The following is a 24,595-nucleotide window of genomic DNA, read 5'->3' on the forward strand; positions in this document are numbered from 1 at the left end:
AATTACAAGTATTGTCAATTGTAGTACATAGTACAGCAGGGTGTCACTGTCAAAATTATTGGCGCGCGGTAGTCAATTTTGCGTAAAATTTTTGACGGATGTTACTCGTCTAAATTTCTTCGAAGTAGCGCGCGCCAGGCCAAATTATTAACAATGGTCAAGTGAAATTTTAGCTTATACCTGTTAGTGTTACCCTTGATTCACGATGTCAATCCTTCGCAGCTCGGTGAGGCACAGTGGTGCATCTCGCCGATCTACCGAATGTGGTTGCGAGAAGCATTATTTGATGCGCGCGCGACCCAGTAGTGCATCGCGCTACAAGTGTTACCCTTGTATCACGTGGTGACCCCCACGGTCGCTTCACTATAGTGTAGCGTCTTCGACTATAGTGTAGCATCTTCGACGCTAATTGACGATGTCAATTCATGGCAGCTCGGCGCGGCACAGTAGCGCATCTCGCCGATCTAGCCAGAGAAGCTGTGAGAAGCCTTATTAAGTGCGCGGCGCGGCACAGTAACGCATCGCGCTACAGGGGGAGCCGCGCACTTCGTGCGCGGCGGGTCATACAACGTATGACAAAACTTTGTGCAAGGCACACCATGTGGTTCGCAGGCGCTAAAATTATCATAGATAACTAACGCGCATTTAGGAGACGCGTTGTAGCGCGATGCACTACTGGGTCGCGCGCGCGCATCCAATAATGCCTCTCGCAACCACACGCAGATCGGCGAGATGCGAAGGATTGACATCGTGAATCAAGGAGACGCGCAAAAGTTGTCACTGTTGGCATGGTTTGGGCGAGCGAATTAGTAAGAGCCCGACCATAGCGAGGTGTTTTTACTTAAATACTTTGGTTTTAATAAACAAAAAAGTACTGTCAAAATGATTGATGATACCGTACTATAATACTTACTGGGCGCGCGGTGGTGCTCACTGCTCAGCCATCATTCCATTTCCGCCGAATCTCTATTCAGTTTATAAACATGATAGCCTGAGGTCCCTCGTATCACGTTGCGACCCCCACGGTCGTTTCACTATGGTTTCACTATGGTTTCACTATGGTATCGTCCTGACGATACAGGGGGAGCCGCGCACTTCGTGCGCGGCGGGTCATACAACGTATGACAAGAGTTCCCCAGGTAATATGATGCTTATTATCAATTCAAACTTACTACCTATTCATTATATCAAACTAATACTTATCATGTCATATCAACTGAGATATTATACTTGGGTAACATTGTCATACGTTGTATGACCCGTTGATTCACGATGTCAATCCTTCGCATCTCGCCGATCTGCATATGTGGTTGCGAGAAGCATTATTTGATGCGCGCGCGACCCAGTAGTGCATCGCGCTACAATATGACCCGCCGCGCACGAAGTGCACGGCTCCCCCTGTAGCGTCCCCCTGTAGCGTCGAAGACGCTGTAGCGTCGAAGACACTATAGTGAAGCGACCGTGGGGGTCACCACGTGATACAAATAAAGTTCACTCAAAACGTTCCGCGCCCGCGGACAAGTCAACATTTGTGGTTTTCAGAGACGAGATATTGCCATGTTGCATCATATCAAAACTCTTTTTATCGCGGTAGTATATATAGTCAGAGTGGTTCGTTGTCATTTTAGTAGTAGTACTTCCTTATTGCTAATAATTAATTGGGAAAGCAAAATAATAGACGATTTAGTGAGCGCGCGCGTAGACACATTGACATGGCTATGTGAACATAAAAACCAAACTCACGTGAAGTTTTTGGGCGAGTAAATAAGTAAAAGCCATGTAAAATAGTTCACCTAGCCATGAGTCTACGCGTACTGCACGCTAGAGGGCTCTGGTTAAAGCAATTAGTAAAATAGGAACGAACACGATATAATTATTATGACATATACCCGGTCAGAAATCCAAAAGTTGACTCGGCGAGTTTTTTTATGGCGAAATATCCGATAAACCGCCGAATTTAACCCGCCGTAATGCATAATTAAACGAACTATTTAGGTATTACATATTAATTAGCTAATCATCATCCCTTCAATTTTGGTGGAAATAGTGCGCGCCAATTCCAAATTATAACATGCGTTACGAACGTACGTGCTCAGCGGTTTAATCTTGTCAGAATTATCCGCGTCCGACGTATACGTGAGACACAATGTTTTCGCCAAAAAGGAATGAACAAATTCGGAACATACTGACCTTTTCAACCCCGGGCAAACCAGATTGATCCGGGATTCCAATTCATAGTGAAAAGACTGTTCCAATCTATAAAATGCCACACTTTTATAGGATCCTAAGCTCAACGTCCAACGACAGTATAAGCTCATACACGAAGGCCTCCGGTCCATCTGCTATCGAATGAACCAACACGCAAAATACTGTTACCCCTCTTAACGCTCTCAAATTAAGACCTGCTGGTTGTTAGTATCATAAACCTCCTAGTAATAGGACATTCTCATGTGAGCGAAAATTACTCTAGTAGTCAGTTCATCAAGACCTTCTTGAGACATTGAATTTGATGATCGAGATTCGAGATAGGGTGGCGACAAAGGAGCATTCTGTGTTTTTATACAAAGCGACAAGTCTATCCCAATACCCAGAAAATAGCAATAAACCTTCAATTGGTACATCTGCCTTTTTGTAGACGAAATTATAATACTTTGATTGAAGTGAGACTCTTATATCACAGTAAAACGGAATTTATTGTTGCTACAATTTAACACCACAAATTCACTTGTTTTAATAATAAAAATACCAATCGTTGAATTTTAAAGTGCCTGTTTTAACCGTTGCTAAATCAAAACTGTGAAACATAAACACCAAGTTATGAAATATAATTTAATCGTATCTCTTAAAGGAGTAAGGCAATAAACATACATCTAGTATAAGTACGGTCTCACCGAACATAAGCTAATGAAAGTGGAACCAAATAATTTCAAAAGGTACCATGATAATAATATTGATGTATCATATCAAGTCATCATTCAAACAAAAAGATAAATCAAACAAACGTCCTAGACTCAGTCATCTCCGTCCGTGCCGGCTATAGGAGTTGCGCAGTGGCAACGTCATATTACTATGGTAACAACGTCAAATAATAACGTCGAAAATAGTAAAAAACTATGCCCTGTAAAATAACAGGGGCCAGCAAATTCATTCCTTGGTCAGAAGTGTCACATTCAGAATTTTCATTCAGAATTTTCAGTGTAAAAGTAATAAAACAGAACTAATTGTCTCTTCAAAAATCTAAATGGGCATCAATATATTGTAATATTCAAAATCATAAAAAGGGAGCGCGAAAAAGAAGTAAAAAAGGGATGTAGTGTTGAGTCGAGTCTCGAGGAGGGATGGTCCCTCTATTTTCAGCATGCAGAAATATGTAGTCTTTTTACAAGAGGCGTGATCAGCGTCACTTCTTTTTCGGCTCCTCGGCTCAACTAAGGGACTGTAACCTGGAAGAAAATGATAGGTAAGACACATGTTTAGTAGTTACAGCAGCTAACATTAACATTTTACTTAACCCTGTGAAGGTCTTATTTCATTAGGGAATTTTAAAGTGCTCTGAAAGGAACTGTGACGGTTTCTCTATATTTTAAGAAATAAAGCGTTGCAACGAGGCAGGTTAGCCTGCTCATTCTTGGATTAAAACATAAGTTAAGCGGAGTTTTTACACAGTTTTCAGTAAAATCACCTTTAGATAATTTGAGAGCCGTGCCCTATCATAAACATCCCATCATGCTTTCCAATCATGTCAAGCAACACGTAATGAACAACATGTAATGGTGCAATAAAAAGACATGGAATGCTTCACGAGTGATATGAGTTAATCCACACCAAGAGAAATATGGATAGTGAAGTGATAGTGAGGAAGGTTTAATCTAAGAAAGTGATCTAATAGGGTATCATGCATGTGGGAATGTGAGGAGCATGCTGAATATTTATAAGACCGTTCTTTGTGGACTGAACTGTCGTTATCGTGAAGAATGGAGGGATTGTCTTGTACGAGTGGGGGTCACCACAAATTTCACCATAGCATTTTAGAATAACGAGAGAGAGAGAGAGAGAGAGAGAGAGAGAGAGAGAGAGAGAGAGAGAGAGAGAGAGAGAGAGAGAGAGAGAGAGAGAGAGAGAGAGAGAACCATTCTTCACCTTCCCGAAAGTTTATAGAAACAAAATCTTCCATTTTCGTATTATAGATATAATGGGTAAGAGGTCAATGCCGATGAAGAGCTCCCACCCCCTCTTCCTCCTTCTCCCACCCCCTCTTCCTCCTTCTCCCCCACGAGACGACAATTAAATACATGTCCTAATTCCGGGAGATTAAATATGAAAATTTAATAATACCCAGTCACTGTGTAATTGAGACGCGTAATTTGTTATTTATATTACAGGAACATCATGACGGATCTTCCGGAAATAAGTCCAGTAATTCCAAAAACCCGCCGTTTATCTATCTCAAAGGCAATTCACTACCTGCCCGAGCCTGAATAAGTATTGGTGTGTCATCGAGTTGAAATTACTCAACAATTTGTAAAAGGGAGCGGTCTCAACATTCGCCTTAATGACAGACTGACTTCAAGAGACAACTACTTTGACTTTGACATACGACGGATCTAATACATGTTTTGTTTGACAGAACATGAAAATTACAAAATTTCAGTGGACCAAGAGTTTTAGGAGACACAATTATGAATTAGAGGTCGTTCACATATTACGTTATCATTTTTTGGAACATTTTGACCCCCGCCCCCTCCCCTCCGTAATCAGTTTTACACATAGCTATTGTGTCAAAAGTACACTAGCGTAATCATTCGGAAACCCCCCCCCTCAGCTGATTACGTAATATGTGAATCCTTAAGACAGGTTGTTTCTAGGGGACTGCTGTTTTGTAGTGTTTGTAGGAAAATGTGTGTTCGGGAGTAAGTCTGTTAGTTTCAATTTGGAGTTTTGTAAGTTGGTTAGTAAGTAAGTAAGTAAGTAAGTAAGCAAGTAAGTAAGTAAGTAAGTAAGCAAGTAAGTAAGTAAGTAAGTAAGTAAGTAAGTAAGTAAGTAAGTAAGTAAGTAAGTAAGTAAGTAAGTAAGTAAGTAAGTGAGTAAGTAAGTAAGTAAGTGAGTAAGTAAGTAAGTAAGTAAGTAAGTAAGTAAGTAAGTAAGTAAGTAAGTAAGTAAGTAAGTAAGTAAGTTTGTAAATGTGACGTACCGTCCAGCAGTCCTGTCTCAGATAGGAGAGAGTCTATTTTCCTGTAACGAGATGTGTATTAACTTATTAATAGAGGAGACACCACAGATCATACTGACATTGTAACCCTGGTATCACTATGGCACTATTGTTACCATGGTACATTCTACAGTAAAACCCCGACTTACCGCGGAGATTGGGAGAAAGGAAACATCCGCGATAGATCGGGGTCCGCGGTAAATCGGGGTTTTGTTAGTTTATATTATGCACGTTAAGCCATATTTGGGGGAAAGATATGTCCGCGGTAAATCGGGGTTTGCGGTAAATATGGGCGCGATAAATCGTGGTTTCACTGTACCACTATTTAGGGTATTTACCACTACAATCATGAATCAGTGCTCACAATCCCCCGCCATTGTTACCGACTAGTTCCCCGAGATTACGAGCTAGTACCATTAGTATCAGCTATTTACCCATTGTACTACAATTGTACTCGACTTCGTACCGGACCATTGCATGGTTATAACAATAACAACGCTGTACTCTGCAAATTACAGCTCTCCTTTTATTTAACACAAAGGGACGAGAATACCAGCTAGTACATATCCAGTCACGTTACCATGGTAACCAGTCACGCGACAAGTTACCTTGTACACTTACACACGCACTATGTGACATGTGACACATTTAATTAGTGTTAATTGGGAACAGGGGAGGGAGTGGTGAGTGATATATCCAGCCCTGAGGGCCGCATTAAGGGGTCATTATCCCGGCTATATGTAATAACTAATAACACATGTATAATATCGAAGGGTACCTGGCCTTCTGCCAGATTCCACCAATATTCTGGAATATTCACTCCAATCATATATACTTTGTCGTGGAATAACGACCCTGTACTGTTTATACGTGATCGAGCCGAGACATATCGACTTGGTAAACATGCATATTAGCATTATTAAGAGTCTATTATAACAGAGGTATGTGTGTAAGGTACACACTAATCTTACACACGCGCTCCCCTTATTCTCATATTATGTGTGCTCTTCCGGTATAGTGAGGGAGCACTTAGAATAGCCGGGGCTACAGGTCCGAGGTGGCAGACGTGGCACTGTGATAATGTGCAAATAATGGGGGAATAATGGGGTAATAATGGGGATATTCATGCACTGTTTGTGTGGAGATTAGGAAACAATCATTGTGTTCCGAAATGGTATAAATCATGAGCAGCACATGCGGAATCAGCGGCTAGAGTTGGTAGATGGGTGATAAACTTACCATGTTAACTGGGAACTTAGGCGACAGCTACAGCCTGAACAAATGTTACCATGTTAAAATTACATATTCAAACGTGCCGTCTCACGGACAATTCCGAAAATCACGGACAAAACGCGAGAAATATATTAACCGATCACTGCACTGGCAAAACTGAAGAGGGTTTTAAAAGCAAAAAACACTTTTTAACTGAAGAAAAACCCACCTCGGCTGTATTATTCTCAACCAGAGATTCCGTTTTAGCCTCGATCACTACGTTACTATCTGCATTAGCTTCTTCTACAACTGGCTCGGCAGCTTTTACTGGCTCCTCGGCGGCGGGTTCCTCAGGGGCGGCTTCTTCAGCAGCAGCTTCATTATCTGGCACCTGTGAGGGGTTTCATTCAAAGAGGGGTCTAGTGAAGGAGGGTTTCATTCGAAGAGGGCAGTTTCTTCAAGTATGGGAATAATTGATGGCAGCTGTCAAAACGAAACTTAGTACGCCAGAAATAAGGGGTAACCATTAAATAGAATATGGACAGTCAGTCGGATGTTAAGTCCGTTGTTGTGTCACACCAATCAACCCAATTACATCGGAATATGCGTTATTATCAAGATTACAGATACCCCTGGCTGGGTTCAACCCAGTCCCAAGTACTAAACTTTAATCGCCGATAATTCAACTCTAATTCGGGAATTGAAAGGATAAAAGAAGGTTGAAGTAGATGATAAAGAGAACTACAGGAAGTTGTAGAAAGGGCGTGGTCGGGGTGGTGTTGACAGGTGAACTATTAGGACTACGTGCACTGCCTACTCCTGCTCAGCAGGAGTAGGCAGTGCACGTAGTGCACACACACACACACAGGTATATTATAATATGTAGCATGTAGAGTGGGTTAGACATTCTTAGTTTAATTAGTAACCGTGTGTGTAGAGATAGAGCTCTTGTGAGGGAGGAAGCGGAGTAATACGGACTAATGTCTCGTTTAATATGATAACGTCAACCAATGGAATTCAGTGACCTAATGACAGGATAATAAGTTTAAAACAGCCACCCTCTCTCTCTATCTCAACCATCCCCTCTATCCCTTCTCTCTCCTGACGGAGTAATTTACCCTGTCAAGCACTTGTCAGTATTCACATCATATGCTGACATGACACTGTAGCCAGAGTTCCGAGGACGCCTCCCAACTAAGCTTGACGTGCTCCTGAAGCAGGATCAGGAGAAACCCTGGTAGTTCAGATCTGTCAACACTAAGTGAGGGATCCACTCCTAATCTGAAGTTGACAGTCCAACAAACAGATTAAATCACCCACAGTTGAGGAGAGAGAGAGGTATAATGTAGGAGGGGTAAAATTAAACCCGGCGGTGATCTAGTCCATGTTGAATAAAAGTGCTATATTTGGGGATATTATATCCAGAGTAATTACTGTAGGTAGGTTTTAACAAGGCCAGGTAAAAATAACCCCTCCTAATTACGGGTGTTGGCTGTTTCTTGACAAAAATAACCATCTACTTTGGGTTATGCTATGAACTCTTTCTGAAAACCTTGGGCGGACCCAGTCCAAACTGAACATTAAAACCCACATAACTGTTTCAAGTTAATGATATTTAAAGTTACAACCGCCAATAATAGCCATCTGCCTTGGGTTATGCTATGAACTCTTTCAGAAACCTTTGGTTGAACCAAGTCCAAACTGAACAATGTCACATTGAAAAGGAAGCCTATATATCAGATGTGCAGTAATCAGCGCAGTATCGTCTGGAAGTAACAGAATAATTTTAAAACACTCAACATAACTGTTTCAAGTTAATAATATTTAGAGTTACGATCTCCAAATAAGGAGAAATGCAGGACAAAAAAAGAAGAGATATGAAGTTCGGAGGATATGTGGAACCTTATAAGTTTTCAGAGAGAGATAGAGAGAGAGAGAGAGAGAGAGAGAGAGAGAGAGAGAGAGAGAGAGAGAGAGAGAGAGAGAGAGAGAGAGAGAGAGAGAGAGAGAGAGAGAGAGAGAGAGAGATAGGGGTATACCAGGACAGGCAGATGGGGAGGAGTTATCAGGGACATGATACAGACCATGCTGACTGGTAAAACAGAGTATATTGTGTAAGGCTTTACCGGGGGGACAGCTGCCGGGACACATTTGTGTATGGTTTTACCCAGGGAAATATTGGCGACCACTGTTCTATTGTACTAACTGTTTAGAAGAGTTACAGTAAGGGTCACATATATTATCAGTCTAGACGAGATATAAAAGAGTAACAGCTGTAAAGGTAGAGATATGTTAGACGTTAGTAATAGTAAGGGTGGTATCACAGGTTTTGGGGGAGTGACATTGTCCAGACTGTTGAAGCATTTCAAATGTTCAAACTAATTCGCGGAGTTTATCAGCAGGTAATTATTCCGACCAATTGGATTGTTACTTGTAACAATTTCTGGGTTGGGTATCCGTCATTGTCAGTTAGAACTGTCGTTCAGAACGATCATATTGTTCTAGAAGAGTCAGTCATCTGTCCAGTCAGAAGTGTCAGTCGGAGATTATAAAACTCACGGGTTCCTCAGCAGCAGGAGCTTCCTCAGCGGCAGGAGCAGCTTCCTCTTCAGCGGCTGGAGCTTCTTCGGCTTCTGCCTTGGGTGCTTTCTTCCTCCTGAACCTGGCGAGTAATCGGGCAAAGAAGCCTGGTTTCTTGGCGGCAGGTTCCTCCTCAGCGGCGGGTGCCTCCTCGGCAGCGGGTGCCTCGGCTTCGGCTTCAGCAGCAGGGGCGTCACCTTCAGCGGCGGGGGCTTCTTCTTCAGCAGCAGCTGGCTCCTGGTGTGGAGATATTTAGAAGGGGAACAATGATATGTGGTGTTGTCTGAGGAGTGTCCAGCTGGTCACTGGTCACTGGTCAAGATGTCCAATAGATCCGTTAATAGAGTCAGTCACAAATAATCTCACCTCTCTCCAAGTACTTCTATAAGTTGATATACCTGAGTAGTTGTAGACTACTCGCTGAGTTGTACTACTCACTGTAACACTATAGAGTCCACACTACGCTCACTTCTGACTCTCACCGCTACAATGGGAACTTTGTCTCATACAGTGTGTTCCCTGAGTAGAAGAGAAAACCCTACCATTCTAATGAAATGAACTCCAATTTAGTCTCCTCTCGAACTCCCAGCATGACATGCAATGTTCAAATACCAAGCATGACAGAGAATGTGAGTGTAAGTTATTAATCTCGAGGTGTACGCGCGGAACGGTTAGATAACCACTTAATTTATCGGGACACACCAAATATGGAATAATCGACGAAGAGCTATATGTTAGAAAGTATAACTTTTGGGTCTCTCCCACTGCTTGGAACGGTTGGATGATATATCATGTAGTGTGACGTATTTGATGTGGTCATACTAAATTAGTTGATGCAGTGTGGCAGTTCGGAGAGGTGACTGGTAGCAGATAATTTCCCGCGATTTATTTAAAATTAGAACCATGTAGTCGGAATGTTATGAGTTACTGTGAAATATGACGAGCTGAGGTTTGTGAGTTCTCAGGAATGGTGGTGACATGAAATGGATGAAGAAATCCCATATGCTGCACACACCCATTGTGATATACCCTTAATGTTATGTACACACACACACACACACACACACACACACACACACACACTCAATACTCATCACTCTACTACACCCACACTTTTGATGGAAAATGTCACGTACTCTCTCTCTCTCCATTATATTACTTTTGTCCCTACACAGTCGTTTAGTTGAAATTACAGAGACATTCCAAGTGTTGAGAAAAATATGTTGAATTCCGTAAGTCTTCTCAGATAATTAAATAATATCTAAAAATATACTATTACACCACACGACTTTTCAAAAATCCGAGCTTTGACAGCTACGTGAGAAAACACAGGTCGGTAAAAGACGCAATAAATGAAATATAAAATAATATATAATATAATAATAAAAACCTTGGTCTTCTTCTTTTTCCTGAAGGAATCCCTGATTTTAGACAATGTGCTCTGTCTCTTCACTGGTTCTCCCTTGGGCTCATCCTCCTTTTCCTTTTCGCTCTGCTTCTCCTCAGCGTCCTGAAAATGATTAGCGATAATGGAACGAAAACTATGTGCGGAATGTGGGTCTTGTCAGTGTAGAGATGATAAGTCGGTGTTAGGCTGTTAATAAGTGTGTGCTGGAAAATTTATATTTCAGTTTAATAGTTAGGAAGGTTAGTACAAATTATATACAGCGTTATTTTCACATTCACAAGAGGTTGTCTAAGTAATGATGTACCGTATTTCTTCTCAGCGCAAAATCACAATAATGTTAAATGAAGTTTAGTCTAAATGGTGGTCTGGTAAAGGTTAAGGGGAAAATATGATTCTGGTACTTCATGTGCCATAATGTAAGCTGACTAAGAGCGGATATTTCATCTCATTTTATCCACTTTTATTGGACTAGAAACTGAGGTCATACGGTTTTGGAGGAGGATACAGTCACTAGTCGGGGATTGGGTTAAGTTTAGGTTTTAGGATACGTTAAGAATGGGACCGGGATGGGAAGTGGGATCAAACTTGGTAAGTTGTCGAGGGATGAAAAGAGAGTGCATTACCATATAAAGGGTATTACTAGAATCTGCATAATCAATCCACCATTTAAACACACTAAACTAATGCACTATTTCGCAAGAACTGTTGCAGAAACCCACATTTTTAGAGCAGCTCAGTCAGGAGTAAATCCTCACTGATTTAATGTTGGACGTGTAGCTACGTAATGTAACGAGTACACATCATTCAAAACGAGTTTTATTCATATTTCACTGCAAATCGGAAACCGAAAATTAATCTAACTTGATGACTGCAGTGTCTTTCATGACGTTAACGTAACCACTGAACAATAAACATACTCAGAGCTTAAACAGCTTTTCAAAAATACTTGCTTATAATAATTCTATTGAAAAGAGCGACAACCGACGAAAATTGCTTGATAATTTTGCTTGAAAATGGGAAAATTCACAATGTTAATAAACACAACATATTCACTATCGGCACAATCATAGTTTTTAAACGGGCACTTATTGTCAGCATAGGTCTTACGTCAGTAACCAATATGTCTTCCTTGTTGCCATTTTTAATAGGCTTGTTAGCTTTTTTAGGCTTGTCGGCCTTCTTAGGCTTGACGGCTTTCGTTTTAGCCTTCTTCTCTTTACTCTTACCATTTTTCTTACTTTTCTTCTACAAGACGGTTGTTTTTGTGAAAAAAGTTGGTAATCTCAACCGAAATATAAACACACACAAATCAAAGTGCACACTACCCAAAACAAAATCATAAAATGCTGTTGAATCTAGATGCTTTTCACTTAGTTACATATGAACACAAACACAAATCTGTGGTTTTAACCAAACTGCCTCCGAAAAGCATTGAAGAAGATCAGAATCAGAGATCAATACGTGATGGAAGCTACCGTATTGGCAAACATTTGGACGATATCGGAGCAAAATCCTCTTTCCAAACGCAAAATAATCTCATACACAAATTTCGTCCAAATACTTGCACATACGGTGAAACTTGGATGAGCCATGCAAAGCAGGACCCATGAATCAGCTGTCAGAGTCATCCAGACAGGGGTATCACGTGACACGTGGGGGACCTACTTCTTCGGGGGCGGCAGCCTCCTCTTCCACTACTTCCTCCACTTTCTCCTGATCTTCATCCTTCTTGGAGTCTTTGTCTTCAGTGTTGACTTCCTAGTACGAGTAACGGGCTGTACAGGGGACAAAGAAAAAAAAAACAATAGATTATCACACTTGCTCACATATTCACTAGTCACACTTTATCACTCACTCACACACACGCCCGCACTTATCACACACTTCACAAGTTCTCGGAAAGTCAGAAGTTCTTACCTCGGCGGCTGCTTCCTCTACTGGGGTCTCTTCTGGGGCTACTTCTGGTGCGGCTTCAGCTGCGTCTGCCTGTAAGGGAACTTTGGGTTAATCATCAGAGGTTTTTTTTGGGTTTGTACGGAAACATGCGCCCTATCCGCACACACGACATTTTCACTCTAATGAATATTCAATTTCTTTCTCATCCTTGAATTTAACACTCTCTGATTTAACTATTAGAAGTTGTGTACTCTGGTGTATTTAACTAACGAGTTCACTTAAATGACCATCCCCCCCCACTCTGCTCACAGTAGGTATTATCTCTAAATCACCCTTACTAGCACTAATCACTTGTTTACAAAGTAATAAAGGGTTTGGCTGCTGACAAATAGAGACGATAATTGGCATGAAAATAACCCATCCTAATATTTCAACCCTTCACATATGTCATTACAGTAGATCTGTCTCCCACTAAATGATACATTGGCATTTGGTAACAATGCTCCTGGTATTTGTAACCATATTTGTCGGCAGCAGATACTCAGGGGGTACGCCTGGGTTGGCTGCTTTCTGGAAACGAGGTCAGGTCAGAGAGAGATGGGAGAACCATTTGACCTAATTGAGGATCATTTACTGGACTCGGCGAACTCTTTAATGACAGACAGTAAATCAGTTTACTTCATCTCGCGGGAGTTCGATCTTTAAATTGTATAATTTATCCACGCTCGGTACCAACCCGAGATTAGAAAATGACCAGCCGATCCTAGAGCATCAGTTCACATTTGTACTATTTACTTTACAGATTTACAAAATATTCTTATTACAGCTCATCTATATTGTCTAGAGTACAAAACAAGCCAATTAGACGAGCGATATATATATACAGAATGACGTGATATTATAATGTTCATCATATAATAGTACTGCAACCAGACGTCTCGATCAAATCTTACCATTTTCAAGGCTCAAGTCGTTTTTCTGGGTTCTCTCTTTCTCTCTGCTGTAAATACCTACTCCCTAAGCGTATTTACCCCTAGTTCAGTATTCATGTCCAAGAAAAATGGAAAATAAAAAGGATATCTAATTAAACGAGCTAGAGATCTAGTCGTGAGTCATTATTATTATTATAGCTCTTAATACACAACAAGTTATGGAGATCACGGGGGAATTAAGGAGGGCCATTTATTCGCCGTGCGGCATTAAATCATAAAGAAATACCGGAAAATGACGACAAGTACCGAACAAGAACCGAGGTATTTACGGTAAAGGGCAGTTTGTGGAGACAGGAACTGAGATACAAATCAACTCTTTCTCTCTCACAGAGAGCGAGTAACAAACGGGGAGGCCTAACTCGGAGCCAGGTACTGGGTAACTACGATGTAAAGTTGGTAACTAGGTTGGTAACTAGGTTGGTTACTACGCTATTGTTGGTAACTAGAGTGAAACACGGCACACATATGGTAGGGGTCGTGTGGAGACTAGAGAGGAGGCTGGGTACTATAACTACACGGGCTGTGAGAGAGAGGATTCTGCTGCAACCAGCTGGTCATGTAAATATAGCCAGGTATGAGCTTGGGCAGGGGAGAGTAGTGGTAATTCCTGGAATATTCCTTTAAATTCTATACAAAGAGACTGTAACAAGAGGCAAAGTAACGGTCAATATATTATGTATGTTGCATTTTGGGGGAGTAAAATAGCCAAAATATCCGTTTTAACAGCTGCTGTTAAGCAACATTATCTACCATTTACAGGGGCCTGTATATTTGCCACCTAATTCTGTTATCACGGACCTTGAGACCAGCACAATTTGATCAACCTCCCAGCAGACCATCTCAACCATCGCAGAGTCAACGCTTTTTTGTCAACTATTTGTGAGAACACCACTAAAAAATGTACACATCAACCCCAGCCGCACCAGAATTAGCACGGCTCCCCGTTTTAAAGAACCATTTCCCCTGGTGAGTAAATACAGTGTACAAATTAGAAGGTATTATCATTACAGGGGCACCTGGTTAACAGGGGCGCATTATATATGCAGGTGGGACACCTAGTAGAAACTGTGGAATGTTCCAGTACATTAGCTGGTACGTGTTTTATTGGAGTTGTGAGAGAGAATTAATGTGGTTACTTCTGTTCGTTATCTTTAATACAATTGTGGAGAGAGACAGGTTATGGAGTTTGAAGTAACGTGTTATCTTTAGCTTAACTTTATCAATCATATATTATATATAAAAGTTGGAACTTGAATATTATAAATATGATGTAACATTCAAACATAACATGTTATCATTTGTATTTTATAACACTATCATATGGCTTAGTCCTGGTTGTTAAAACGGAATCGAGAATTTCGGCCGCTCAAACAAAGTCCAAATGGATTAGGAGTTTGATTCACGTGGGAAGACAGATTATATTTAAACTTTAAATGAAACTCGCACACCGGTTTTACTGTGCAACAGGAGAATACGTTCATCAATTGTAAAACTGAGACTACGAGCAGACGACTATTCAGTACTGAGCGTACTACTCGGGCCGCATAGGGCTAGGCACACAACTTAGCACGGCGCATCATGTCAACTCACAATTTTCATTCTTTTCTTTTAAGATTAGGGAGTATTATTAATTTGTGGGATGTTGCTGTGATGTCGCAATGTTGACTGCTGTTTGAAGGAGCACAACAGTCGCCATCTTAACAACACACTAGCGCGAGGAACTCACGAATCACACAATTTCTTTCTTTCTGATGTGAAAATATAATATGATTAAATACACAAATTTGCATATTTAATTATCACTGTTGCAATTATTTCTCAAGTTCATTCTCACCCCATTATCTCACTCTCTCATTCGTGCCACTTGTAAAACTATCGGCGTTCAGTAGCTAGTATCACTTAATTATCAGTAGTTAAATTCAAATTACTGTTAAATTATCACTTAATTAGATCAATTAGCAATGAATAATTACTCAATAAATCTGGAATCACTTACGTTAGATCCCATTATTTTTCTGAAACTACTTCTGAGATTATTTATTGACTTGTTAACCTGAAAAGGATGAAAGGTGTTAAGTTTGAACCACAAATTTTACTCTCATTTATAATTTCAGCCTCGAAAGTTACAGCTAAAATGCCAAGATAACAACTATTAAACGAGTGGGATTAAAAAGATAAGATAAGGAATTGCGCGCAAGAGATAAGCAGTAATAGTCAGTTGTAGGTGTGGAATGTAACTCGTCAGTTTAAAATAATTTCATTATAACAAAATTAAAACTTGGCCAGGCTGATTAGAATCGAAATTTAAATACTATCCTCACAATTTTAGAACGGATTTAAAAAGAGATATCAAAATAAAGATGTCAATCAACACCAATTTGAATGATTTTGATGTTCCCATAATCTTATGTCAGTCGGCACTTATACAAATTGAGTCGGTCAATATGTCTACTCTCCACATTCCACAGCCATGACTCAATGTCAGTCTGTCAGTCTAGTACACACTGAAAAGGTTAAACAATAAGGGCGCTATCATTACCTGACCAAGGTTTGAGAGACGGAAGAATCACACAAAAAACGAAAAGTGATCGTTAAAAACGTCCGTAGTTATCTCATCACCTAAATCAGTGAACCACGTGACACAGACGTAACCAATGAGAACCCGCCACCGGTCAGAGTACAAGGTGAAATGTAACGCTGACAGGATTTGATAAGGGTATTAAATTATACCCCCTTTTAAACATGAGACTGACCTCGTGGGAGGTGGCTGACCACGAGGGCCGTGCTGGGAGTCGTTTGATTGGTGTAGTTCTGAACGAATCAGTAGCAGTAGTTCACAGATGGTTTCATTTAGGACCTTTGTTTCATTTTTGTTAATGAATAGCAGATGGTAGGATCTAGAAAAAACCGAGAAAAGTCTAGAAAAATTGGGTCAATCGTGAACATAGCCAGAACTGGTGCGATAAGAAGTGTTTTCTCATTTTCTAAGACGTTCACCGGCGCCAGATTTCCATTCATTAACATTATCGGAGTTATTATTAGCTCTTTTATCCTGGACTCATAATCAGTTCTTAATCTTTAAACGGTTTGATAAGCGGCCATTTTGGTCGTGATTTTAACTTTCAAACAGCTGAAAAAACATGTAATATTTAACACGTTTGTGCAGTTTAATTTTGTGCAATATAATTTTAAAAGGAATTAACACACAATTAAAAAAGAAGATACTTTTCATACTTTCAGATATCCTTGATGACAGCTCCCACAGCTTTCAAATATAATACAAAACTTTTTTTATAACAAAACGTATCTTTCTTAAAATCACAGACCGAAATTTAAGCTGAATTTGTCAGATGAACTGAAGGCAGGGCTAATTTAATGAAAAGTTCGGTTCGGTCACACCAATGAAATTGCAGCTTAATATTGACACTTGACCCTTATTTTAAATTCGACTACAGTTTTTTAAACAAACAGGTATGATATGTTTCCTTCCCTTTTTAGCATGACGCTGGCTCTAAATTTGTGAGCCTTATCAAGTACCTATGGTGCAGTTTAAGGGGGCCTCATCTTAAATCAGATACTTCATAACTACCGCTAGGCCCTATCAGATTATGTGTTATAAATTTAGGAACAGTTTATTCTAATCTCGATGCAAAGTAAGGTAGTCAGATTAGAGGCATATGGCGCTTTTACCAATATGCCCTGAATATCAATAATTTCAAATTCCCTGAATGGCTAATTCGGATACCTGTGTAAAACGATCAAGATAATGGTAAGTAGTTTGGTCGGTAATCTGTCCCCTTGGAGTCTGGTTGGTTAGAAAATAATATCAACATTGTCAGTCTGAAATTAAAAAAAAAAGAAAGAGGACAACAAAAAAGTGGTGGAGTCAGGATTTAAGTTAAAAGTTTAGGGTCTGAGGAATCAAAACTAAAAATATAAATAAACAAGGCAGAACTTACTTTTTTGGAAAATGTTCTGTTGTTGTCTGCTGTTGGTGTTTGGGTTGTTTCTTTTTCGTTTTCTTCTGTTTCTTCCTAAATGTTTAACGAATAAGTATTGAAATATGAGGAGTTATTCTAAGAAAACAGCTCAGAAATTGAATCACATACATGGTAATTGATACGATAATAAATATAACATGTAACATTGTAACGGCATCCTTTGAATTGTTAAAATACCACAAAAAATACTTAAGTTCTGAAAGATTGCGCTTGTGATCATGAATATTTCATGTAACGTCAAATTATTGAAATACCAAGAAAACGAATTCCAGAAGCGGAATATCGAAAAACGAAATTTATAAAAGTAGATTGAACCCAACCCTAGACTATATCTGATCATATCCCCGTCAAGATGAATATTGAATATCTTAGCTACACGCCCACACACACCCACACATTATACGTTATAAAACAAACAAGATGAGACAATATAAACAATATAAAGAGAAACTGTTAAACAACCGACCAGCTAACTAAGCACAATAGAATCTAATCAAAGAGGGGCTAATATCCTGTTGCTGTAGCTGCACAAACTAAGTACAGGGTCCGCTGCTGGGGATCAGAATGTATTTCATCCTGATATTGGAATGCTCGCTGGAATGCAGATAAGTCGGGACTGATGGGGAGGTTTAATATTGCAAATATTTAACTCATGATCTTCAAAATACCCGGAGCTAAATAGCTGACACTGTATACGACAAAATAGTTCTCTGTTATAGAGCTGCTGCTGGCTGCTGCTTCTTCAACTACTCATTCTTAACTTTTGGAATGTTTCCAGAATTGATTGTAAGATGAGGGACTCTAGTAGAAATTATTCAGAAATTACAACAGTGATTTGTCTTATAATCGAGTACTCTGATAACTTATAATATAAATGTTGGGAATGTTACAAATACTGAGATTTTAGAAATCTACGGCTGCAGCAGGTCGAATACCTCGCAAATACCGAAGCAGCTCTCAGTATGAAGAAAGGAAACGTTCGTGATTTGGAGGCGGTGTAACTGAATCATAAGTAACAATCGACAAGCAGCTTATATTAGGGGGACCGGCGGAATGTAATGATGATGATAGGGCAGCTCTCTCGTAATGATATAAAATATGAAAATAATGATATGAAAATATGCAAACAGTGGAGCTGGTGAGGGGGTATTATTATTATTATTATTGGACATCCTCCTCTCCCACGCTCTCATGTTTACGTTATCCACCAGCAGAACATCCGCCTTACAGGCACATTTCAGTGTCACCATAGTGCTAAGTATCTGCCATGCTGCCAAGATGTAAGGCTGCCAGGCAGCCACTACGCGGTTATTTCAAGGATATTCTCTGGATAGAATTGCTGGGCCAAAAACTGTTAAAATACTCGTGCAAAATACCTGAACAAACACAACAAAACTAGCAGATATGCGCTCGATACTGATCCTCGAAATCAGGGCTCCGTTACAATTTGTCGGATAATACTATTGTTACATATCACCGTAACAATTACCAGAACTCGTCATACCTTCAAACAACACTATAAATTACCTACTATCTGCCACACTTCCAACTGATGGAAGATCTAGGTGATGGTCCTATTTGAGCAGTCCAATCAGACTCAATTAACGTACAATTAGCTGGAAATATGGACAATAAGCTGGTAACAGAGGCACGTGGACCCAATCAAGAGAGGCAAGTGGGAGCAATGTGTAACTAATTGGACCTCATCAAAGTATTGTGGTGAGTTTGTGTGTGTAATTATGGCAATTTGATGAGGAATTCATAAGCAAATTAGGTGAGTATGACTCATTAAGGTACGCTACTTGGTCGAGAGATGAGAATATCCCGCGCAATGTTGAGATAACCATAGTCTGTTGGGAGACAAACGACATGCCCACAAAAACGATTAGCCTCGTTTGTGTGGTCCACGATTTAGAAAAGTCACGAACGAAAAGTCACGTACAAATGGTTACCAGTTATCAGACAAAGCAATCGGCAGAGTCATTGAAGTAGTTCCATGCGTAACACTAACTTATTACTCAGCGAATGAGTTACGCCCTCAAGCAATGCCATATGGCCGGCGCGGTATGTCGTTATGATCAAAATAAAACGTGATCAAATGGCAAGTACGGCGCCAACTGTAATGAAATGTCACATACTGTATTGGAAACTTAGAGATTTACGGAATGGGAGTGCATGGCTAACTGTGGGCTAACTGTCATCCAGAGAACGATTTTAGTTCGAATTCCAGATAAATGGTGGTTACTCATGATATGCAACTAGCCTCCTTTGTCCTGAAATTGATTGGGCACTTAGCTCTTCGTGCTCTAAACTTCACAAAATCACGTACAATTAAGATGGCATTCCTCACTAAGATGCATGGTGAGGATGAAGCTAGTTCGACTTTTGACGACATTTGCCGAGCAGCGATAATTTGATCTGTATTGAGATAGAATTATAGGAATCAGGACTGGGAGGATCAAGCTACCTGGTGGTATTCTCCGATACAACTAATATTGTGTCTACAGTTAACAGTGTTACTCTACAATCTGTTGAGACAATTTATTAGTGCAAATGAAAACAAGCGTAAAATAAAAGAATACTAGGGTATAATATTCAGAGATCTGTTACACCTCGTTATATTCGTTATAATACCAATATTTTGCTATTATGCTACTATGTAATCTCAATACACATTACACTATGACCATTCACCATGCTACTGTAAACCTATCCCTACTAAACTAGTATTATTCTACTATTATAATACTACTATTATAATACTACTATTATAATTCTACTATTATAATACTACTATTATAATACTACGACAACGTCTACATAACTGTTACGCTACTCTAATGCCGAGTATTAAATCTATGCCGCACTCTACAACTAAGTGATATCATATGTGTTGAACTGTAAATGAGGCGGGCAGAGCGTAAGGTCAGCTCTTAACAGGTCAGCACAGAGTAGCCAATACCACGAACAACTGTCATCCTCTGGACTGTTAGACGAGCATAAACTGCCGCTAAAACCTTCAAAGCTGAAAAACTTACAGCTTATTTTAGCTCTGATAAACGTTAATGAAAGTGAAGCCTTGAATCTTGAGAATGTTTCCATTATGACACATAGACAGCTTCAATAAAATTACAATTCTTAAACCTTCAAAGCGTATAAAACTTAAACCTAAACTTAATGACCTCAACAAAGAATCTACCGAACTATAATTCTGAGAATGGCGTACGAGCATAGTGACAAACACAGAGTGACATTCTCACACAGTGACATTCTCACACAGTGACAAACGAATGACAAGGTAACATGAGCAGTCTCGAATTATAAATCACGAATAGACGTTACCATCATAGCTGATTATCATTGGAAGTCATGATACAAGATTACAAGATAAAACCTGTTATTTGCAACAAAAGAAATGAGGGCAGTGGTTTACAATAAAGTAGGGTAATCTGTCTAATTCTTATCAGTCTCATGTTATACACCTAACTATGATCTGGTAACTCTTCCTTACTGTTACACGCGAGAAAATAGAATAAAGCTATGAACTAAATAGAACTAAAATAGGCTATAAAACCTAAATAAAAGCCATGTTTCCAGAATTAACTAGAGGTAGTTAACTCGAAAGAGTATAATCACGAACGAAGAGGACGAATATTAATTAAGAGAGACTGGGGACATATATAAGAGATAGTGAATGTATGGTCTGAGGTCCCTTCATGGGTATTACACATATTAAACTAGGGCAACAGGTGCAGTTGCCACAGCTGGTGGAGTCTAGCTCATAAAGTTATAATATACAATTTGGGGCAAACGAACAGAGAGGCCAGAGTTAGCGTCAATGACCTTCTCCTGGTCCGGCTAAACTCTCACAGAAAACAGCGCAAAGCTAAATAAAGCACAAAGTTAAATAGAGACCCACCCGTGACTTCGATGATGGCGTACACATAATATTAAAATAATATATAATATAATGTAATATAATAAAATAATATTATTTAAGGGTAGACATAATATGTTATTATACACGGGTACCCATACTTGTGAATATGTTCAAAGATACTGCCGCGGTAACTTCCTCTAGTGGTACTTTTACAGGATGACTCACAAACTGCCTTACATGACCTCAACCCTACTCTCACATCAAGAACTTGACGATATCGAACATTTCACGGAATGTTTCAACCTACTAGAACATGTGAGGGTAACCTGAATATGCCAGAATAACTCGCAAATCAAAATTTTGTCACTTGATACTGAATCCATCAGCCGAATGGTCGAAATTCTTAGTGATGATCTAAATTCTAAATACGAGCGCTACATTCACAAGGATGAAATCATAGCGCATACAGTCTGTAGAGAATTAGCCTAGAGGTCTGACCGCAGAACTAAATATTTCAAATTAGAAGTGTAACAACTTACAGCTTGGGAAAAACAAAACCGCCAAAACTCATGAAAACTGCCCACAAAAGTTGAACATCAGTTAAAAATGACATATGTAAACCAAATTAACAAGGACAAGTGGTTCAGTCCTCGCCCACATCACCCACAAATAACTGAGAAAAGAGGAGAGTAGGTTTAACCTGAGACAGCTGTTCTCGGCGAGCAACGGGACCCTCTGACACGACACTCTTCCATTGGTCTGCCTGGTCATGTGATCAGAACAGAGGGTTGTGATTGGGGGGAGAAAAATGGCAAGGTAGGTAGTAAAACAAACAATTTTAATTGCGGTACGACCCTTCCTATTGTCGCCAACCAATGAGAAGCCAGTATTTAGTCACGTGGGGTGGCGATTCTCCAATCAAAAGCAAGGATAGTGTGACATGACGTCATCCGCATCCTTCTGACAAGGTTTGTTTTGATAAGAAACTAAGTGCATGGTACTGAACCACTGCATACTAGCTAAACACGGCCAAACTAAAAAGCAACCTTCGTTTAAGAGAGCACGTATAATACATACTATTCTCAGAATACCAAGCTGATGTTCCGCGGTAAAGAGACCATTAAAGTCTGCTCAGAGCAAGAAACAAGACTCAAAACTCAGGAGATAAAGGTAAAAGCCACAAAGGGTACAAAGACCTGTAAGTGTGTAGCAGATATAGAGATATCCAGTAATTCAGGGCATCTCCTCCCCGCAACAAAACCCCGACCCCATGTATCCACAAGAGACTCCCCCTACTGCTGCTACTCAGGCTGGATATTGATCTGTGAACAACAAGGCAGTCTAATTAGCAGTACTAAAGTTTACCAGGGTCTAACTCTCAGATGTCACGTTACATCAGTACACTTGGTCACGTGACATCACTACACTCTGTCAGGAGGTTTGGTCCGTGTAACTGAGACCTTGTCTCTGGCTACTACAAAATGAGGTACTGCACGGCGCCGCTTTGCTCCAGAGAGGAGAGAGGTTGATAGATCTGTAATCTCTCACTCTGGGATGATATCATACTAATTACTAAATACATATTATTGTGATATCATATTTATAGCTGCTAAAAGATTTAACTACCATATTATAATAACTGTGAATACTAAACACTAACTATTATTCTGAGTACTAAACATAACTGCCATTTTGAATAGCAAACACTTCTCTGAGGAGATGCTGATGTTATCTAGTTAACTGTGGAGCGAGGGATCTTTAATACCTGCTGAGCTAAACACTGTGCAAAGCTCTAGCTTTACCACGTTTACACTGTGGGAGCTTGAAAAGAAGGGTTCAACAAAAGGGAGGACAGGTGACAGTTTAGAGCTGTTTTGCAAAATGTAAAATATAAGGGACACAGCGGACCGTGCAGCAGCTAATTACTTTAACTATTGTAGAGAACAACACAAATGCTGGGGCTGTCAGAGCTTAGCAAATCTAGACAGTAAAAACACACATTAAGCAAAATGGGAAACAGAATATACATCAGATAGGAAGAAAAAGGTCGGACACACCTTTTTTACGCATAGAAAATAAGAGAAAAGCGTCAAGATCAAGGAGCAAACAATTGAAAGTTAACAGAGAGCAGGAAATGTTACTTGATCCCCTCCTCCTCCTCCAATATACTAACACAACTACTACAGTCATACCTCGCTATCTAGTCGCCTATACTATTGTGTTAACTGCTACTAACAATCCGATTTCAGCACGTGTATATATAAACTGACAATTCATGGGGCCAGGGGGGTACCATCAGTTTTACCATCGAGTTTTTGGAAAAGTTTGGATAGGAGATGGTAAAAAACAATTCCTAAGTGATTCAACAATTCCACCATGTCAAAAATGTGTCTTTTAAAATCCCAAAAATCCTAACAGTAAATAGCCAACAGTAACCCCCCGGTGCCTCTATTAATTATCAGACCAGTTAACAGATAAGAGTAACGTATATCACTAGCAAGGTCACGTGATATTATTATCTAGTAGGTGTCAGTGATATCACGGCAGATAACGAGGGAACTATCCCGCTAGTCCTAGTCTGTAACGTTATCAGAGGAATCCTGACAAGGGGTTTCGAGGGACAAATCACATCAGCACGAGTTATAACATGTGTTAATGACTTTAAACGAGTATTTACAACTTAATGGGGTTTCAGTCTGATTTCTGATTGGAAGTCGCCGGGGATACTCAAAAATGTCTCAAAAATTATTTTTGAATCTGAGAAATTCAGCATGGATTTCTCATTTTCTCAAAAATTGTCCACTCAAAAATAGTGATATACCAATTACCAAATCATTCTTCATATCTTACTATATATAAAGCGAGACGATATATATATACAGGGTGGCCCATAAGTGACTACCCACACGCAACCTCTTAATAACTCACGTAATTCGTCTCCAAATTGCACCAAAATTTCAGAGATTATAGATATGGGTCAAACCTAGATTTCCTGAAAGTTTCGTAAGCCACGCCCAATTACAGTGGGCGTGGCGTGACACTCCCTCTTTTTCACTATTGTCTTCATAAAATGAGAACGCTTTAAGCTAAGAACTCAAAATTTTTTGCACACATTTGGCTTGATAATTGAAAACTTTTCCAAAAGTTTCAAGTTCATTGGTTTAAATATGGCTGAGTTATGACCATTTTAAAATCCATCGGATATGTGATCCGAGCACTCAGTCAGTGATATTTGCACTCAATTAGTGATCTCGTCACCCAATCTGATCAAGAGTAAGGCGTTAGCGTGTATTAATGAGGTTCATTAGGCTTTGATTGGATACCGATGATGACTTTGCTAGAAAGGGAAACACAAATTTTTAGGATAAAAACCAGATCGTGACCTTTTCAGGAAAAGCCGTTCTCTCCACCACTTCA

At 39.8% G+C, this 24,595-nt stretch overlaps 1 protein-coding gene across 4 annotated transcripts in view; it reads right to left on the bottom strand.

Annotated features, from left to right (window-relative positions):
- Positions 1–2,669: 2,669 nt before the first annotated feature.
- Positions 2,670–24,595, bottom strand: part of LOC134815366 (small ribosomal subunit protein bS16-like) — a 31,334-nt gene continuing 9,408 nt past the window's right edge. The window contains exons 2-10 of one of the 4 annotated variants that reach the window (XM_063823894.1): positions 17,257–17,331; positions 15,294–15,350; positions 12,327–12,395; positions 12,075–12,167; positions 10,392–10,511; positions 8,981–9,238; positions 6,651–6,812; positions 6,449–6,482; positions 2,670–3,443 (exon numbers count right to left, since the gene is read on the bottom strand). In XM_063823894.1, the coding sequence (XP_063679964.1) occupies positions 6,465–6,482; positions 6,651–6,812; positions 8,981–9,238; positions 10,392–10,511; positions 12,075–12,167; positions 12,327–12,395; positions 15,294–15,350; positions 17,257–17,331 (852 nt within the window). In that variant the 3' untranslated portion in view covers positions 2,670–3,443; positions 6,449–6,464. Of the gene's footprint in view, positions 3,444–6,448; positions 6,483–6,650; positions 6,813–8,980; positions 9,239–10,391; positions 10,512–12,074; positions 12,168–12,326; positions 12,396–15,293; positions 15,351–15,836; positions 15,995–17,256; positions 17,332–24,595 lie in introns of those variants that run through there. The other 3 variants (XM_063823895.1, XM_063823897.1, XM_063823896.1) reach the window with 3 other exon arrangements.

This window comes from Bolinopsis microptera, chromosome 5, assembly GCF_026151205.1.
Source record: "Bolinopsis microptera isolate Bmic1 chromosome 5, MBARI_Bmic_1.0, whole genome shotgun sequence".
Classification (NCBI taxonomy): domain Eukaryota; kingdom Metazoa; phylum Ctenophora; class Tentaculata; order Lobata; family Bolinopsidae; genus Bolinopsis; species Bolinopsis microptera.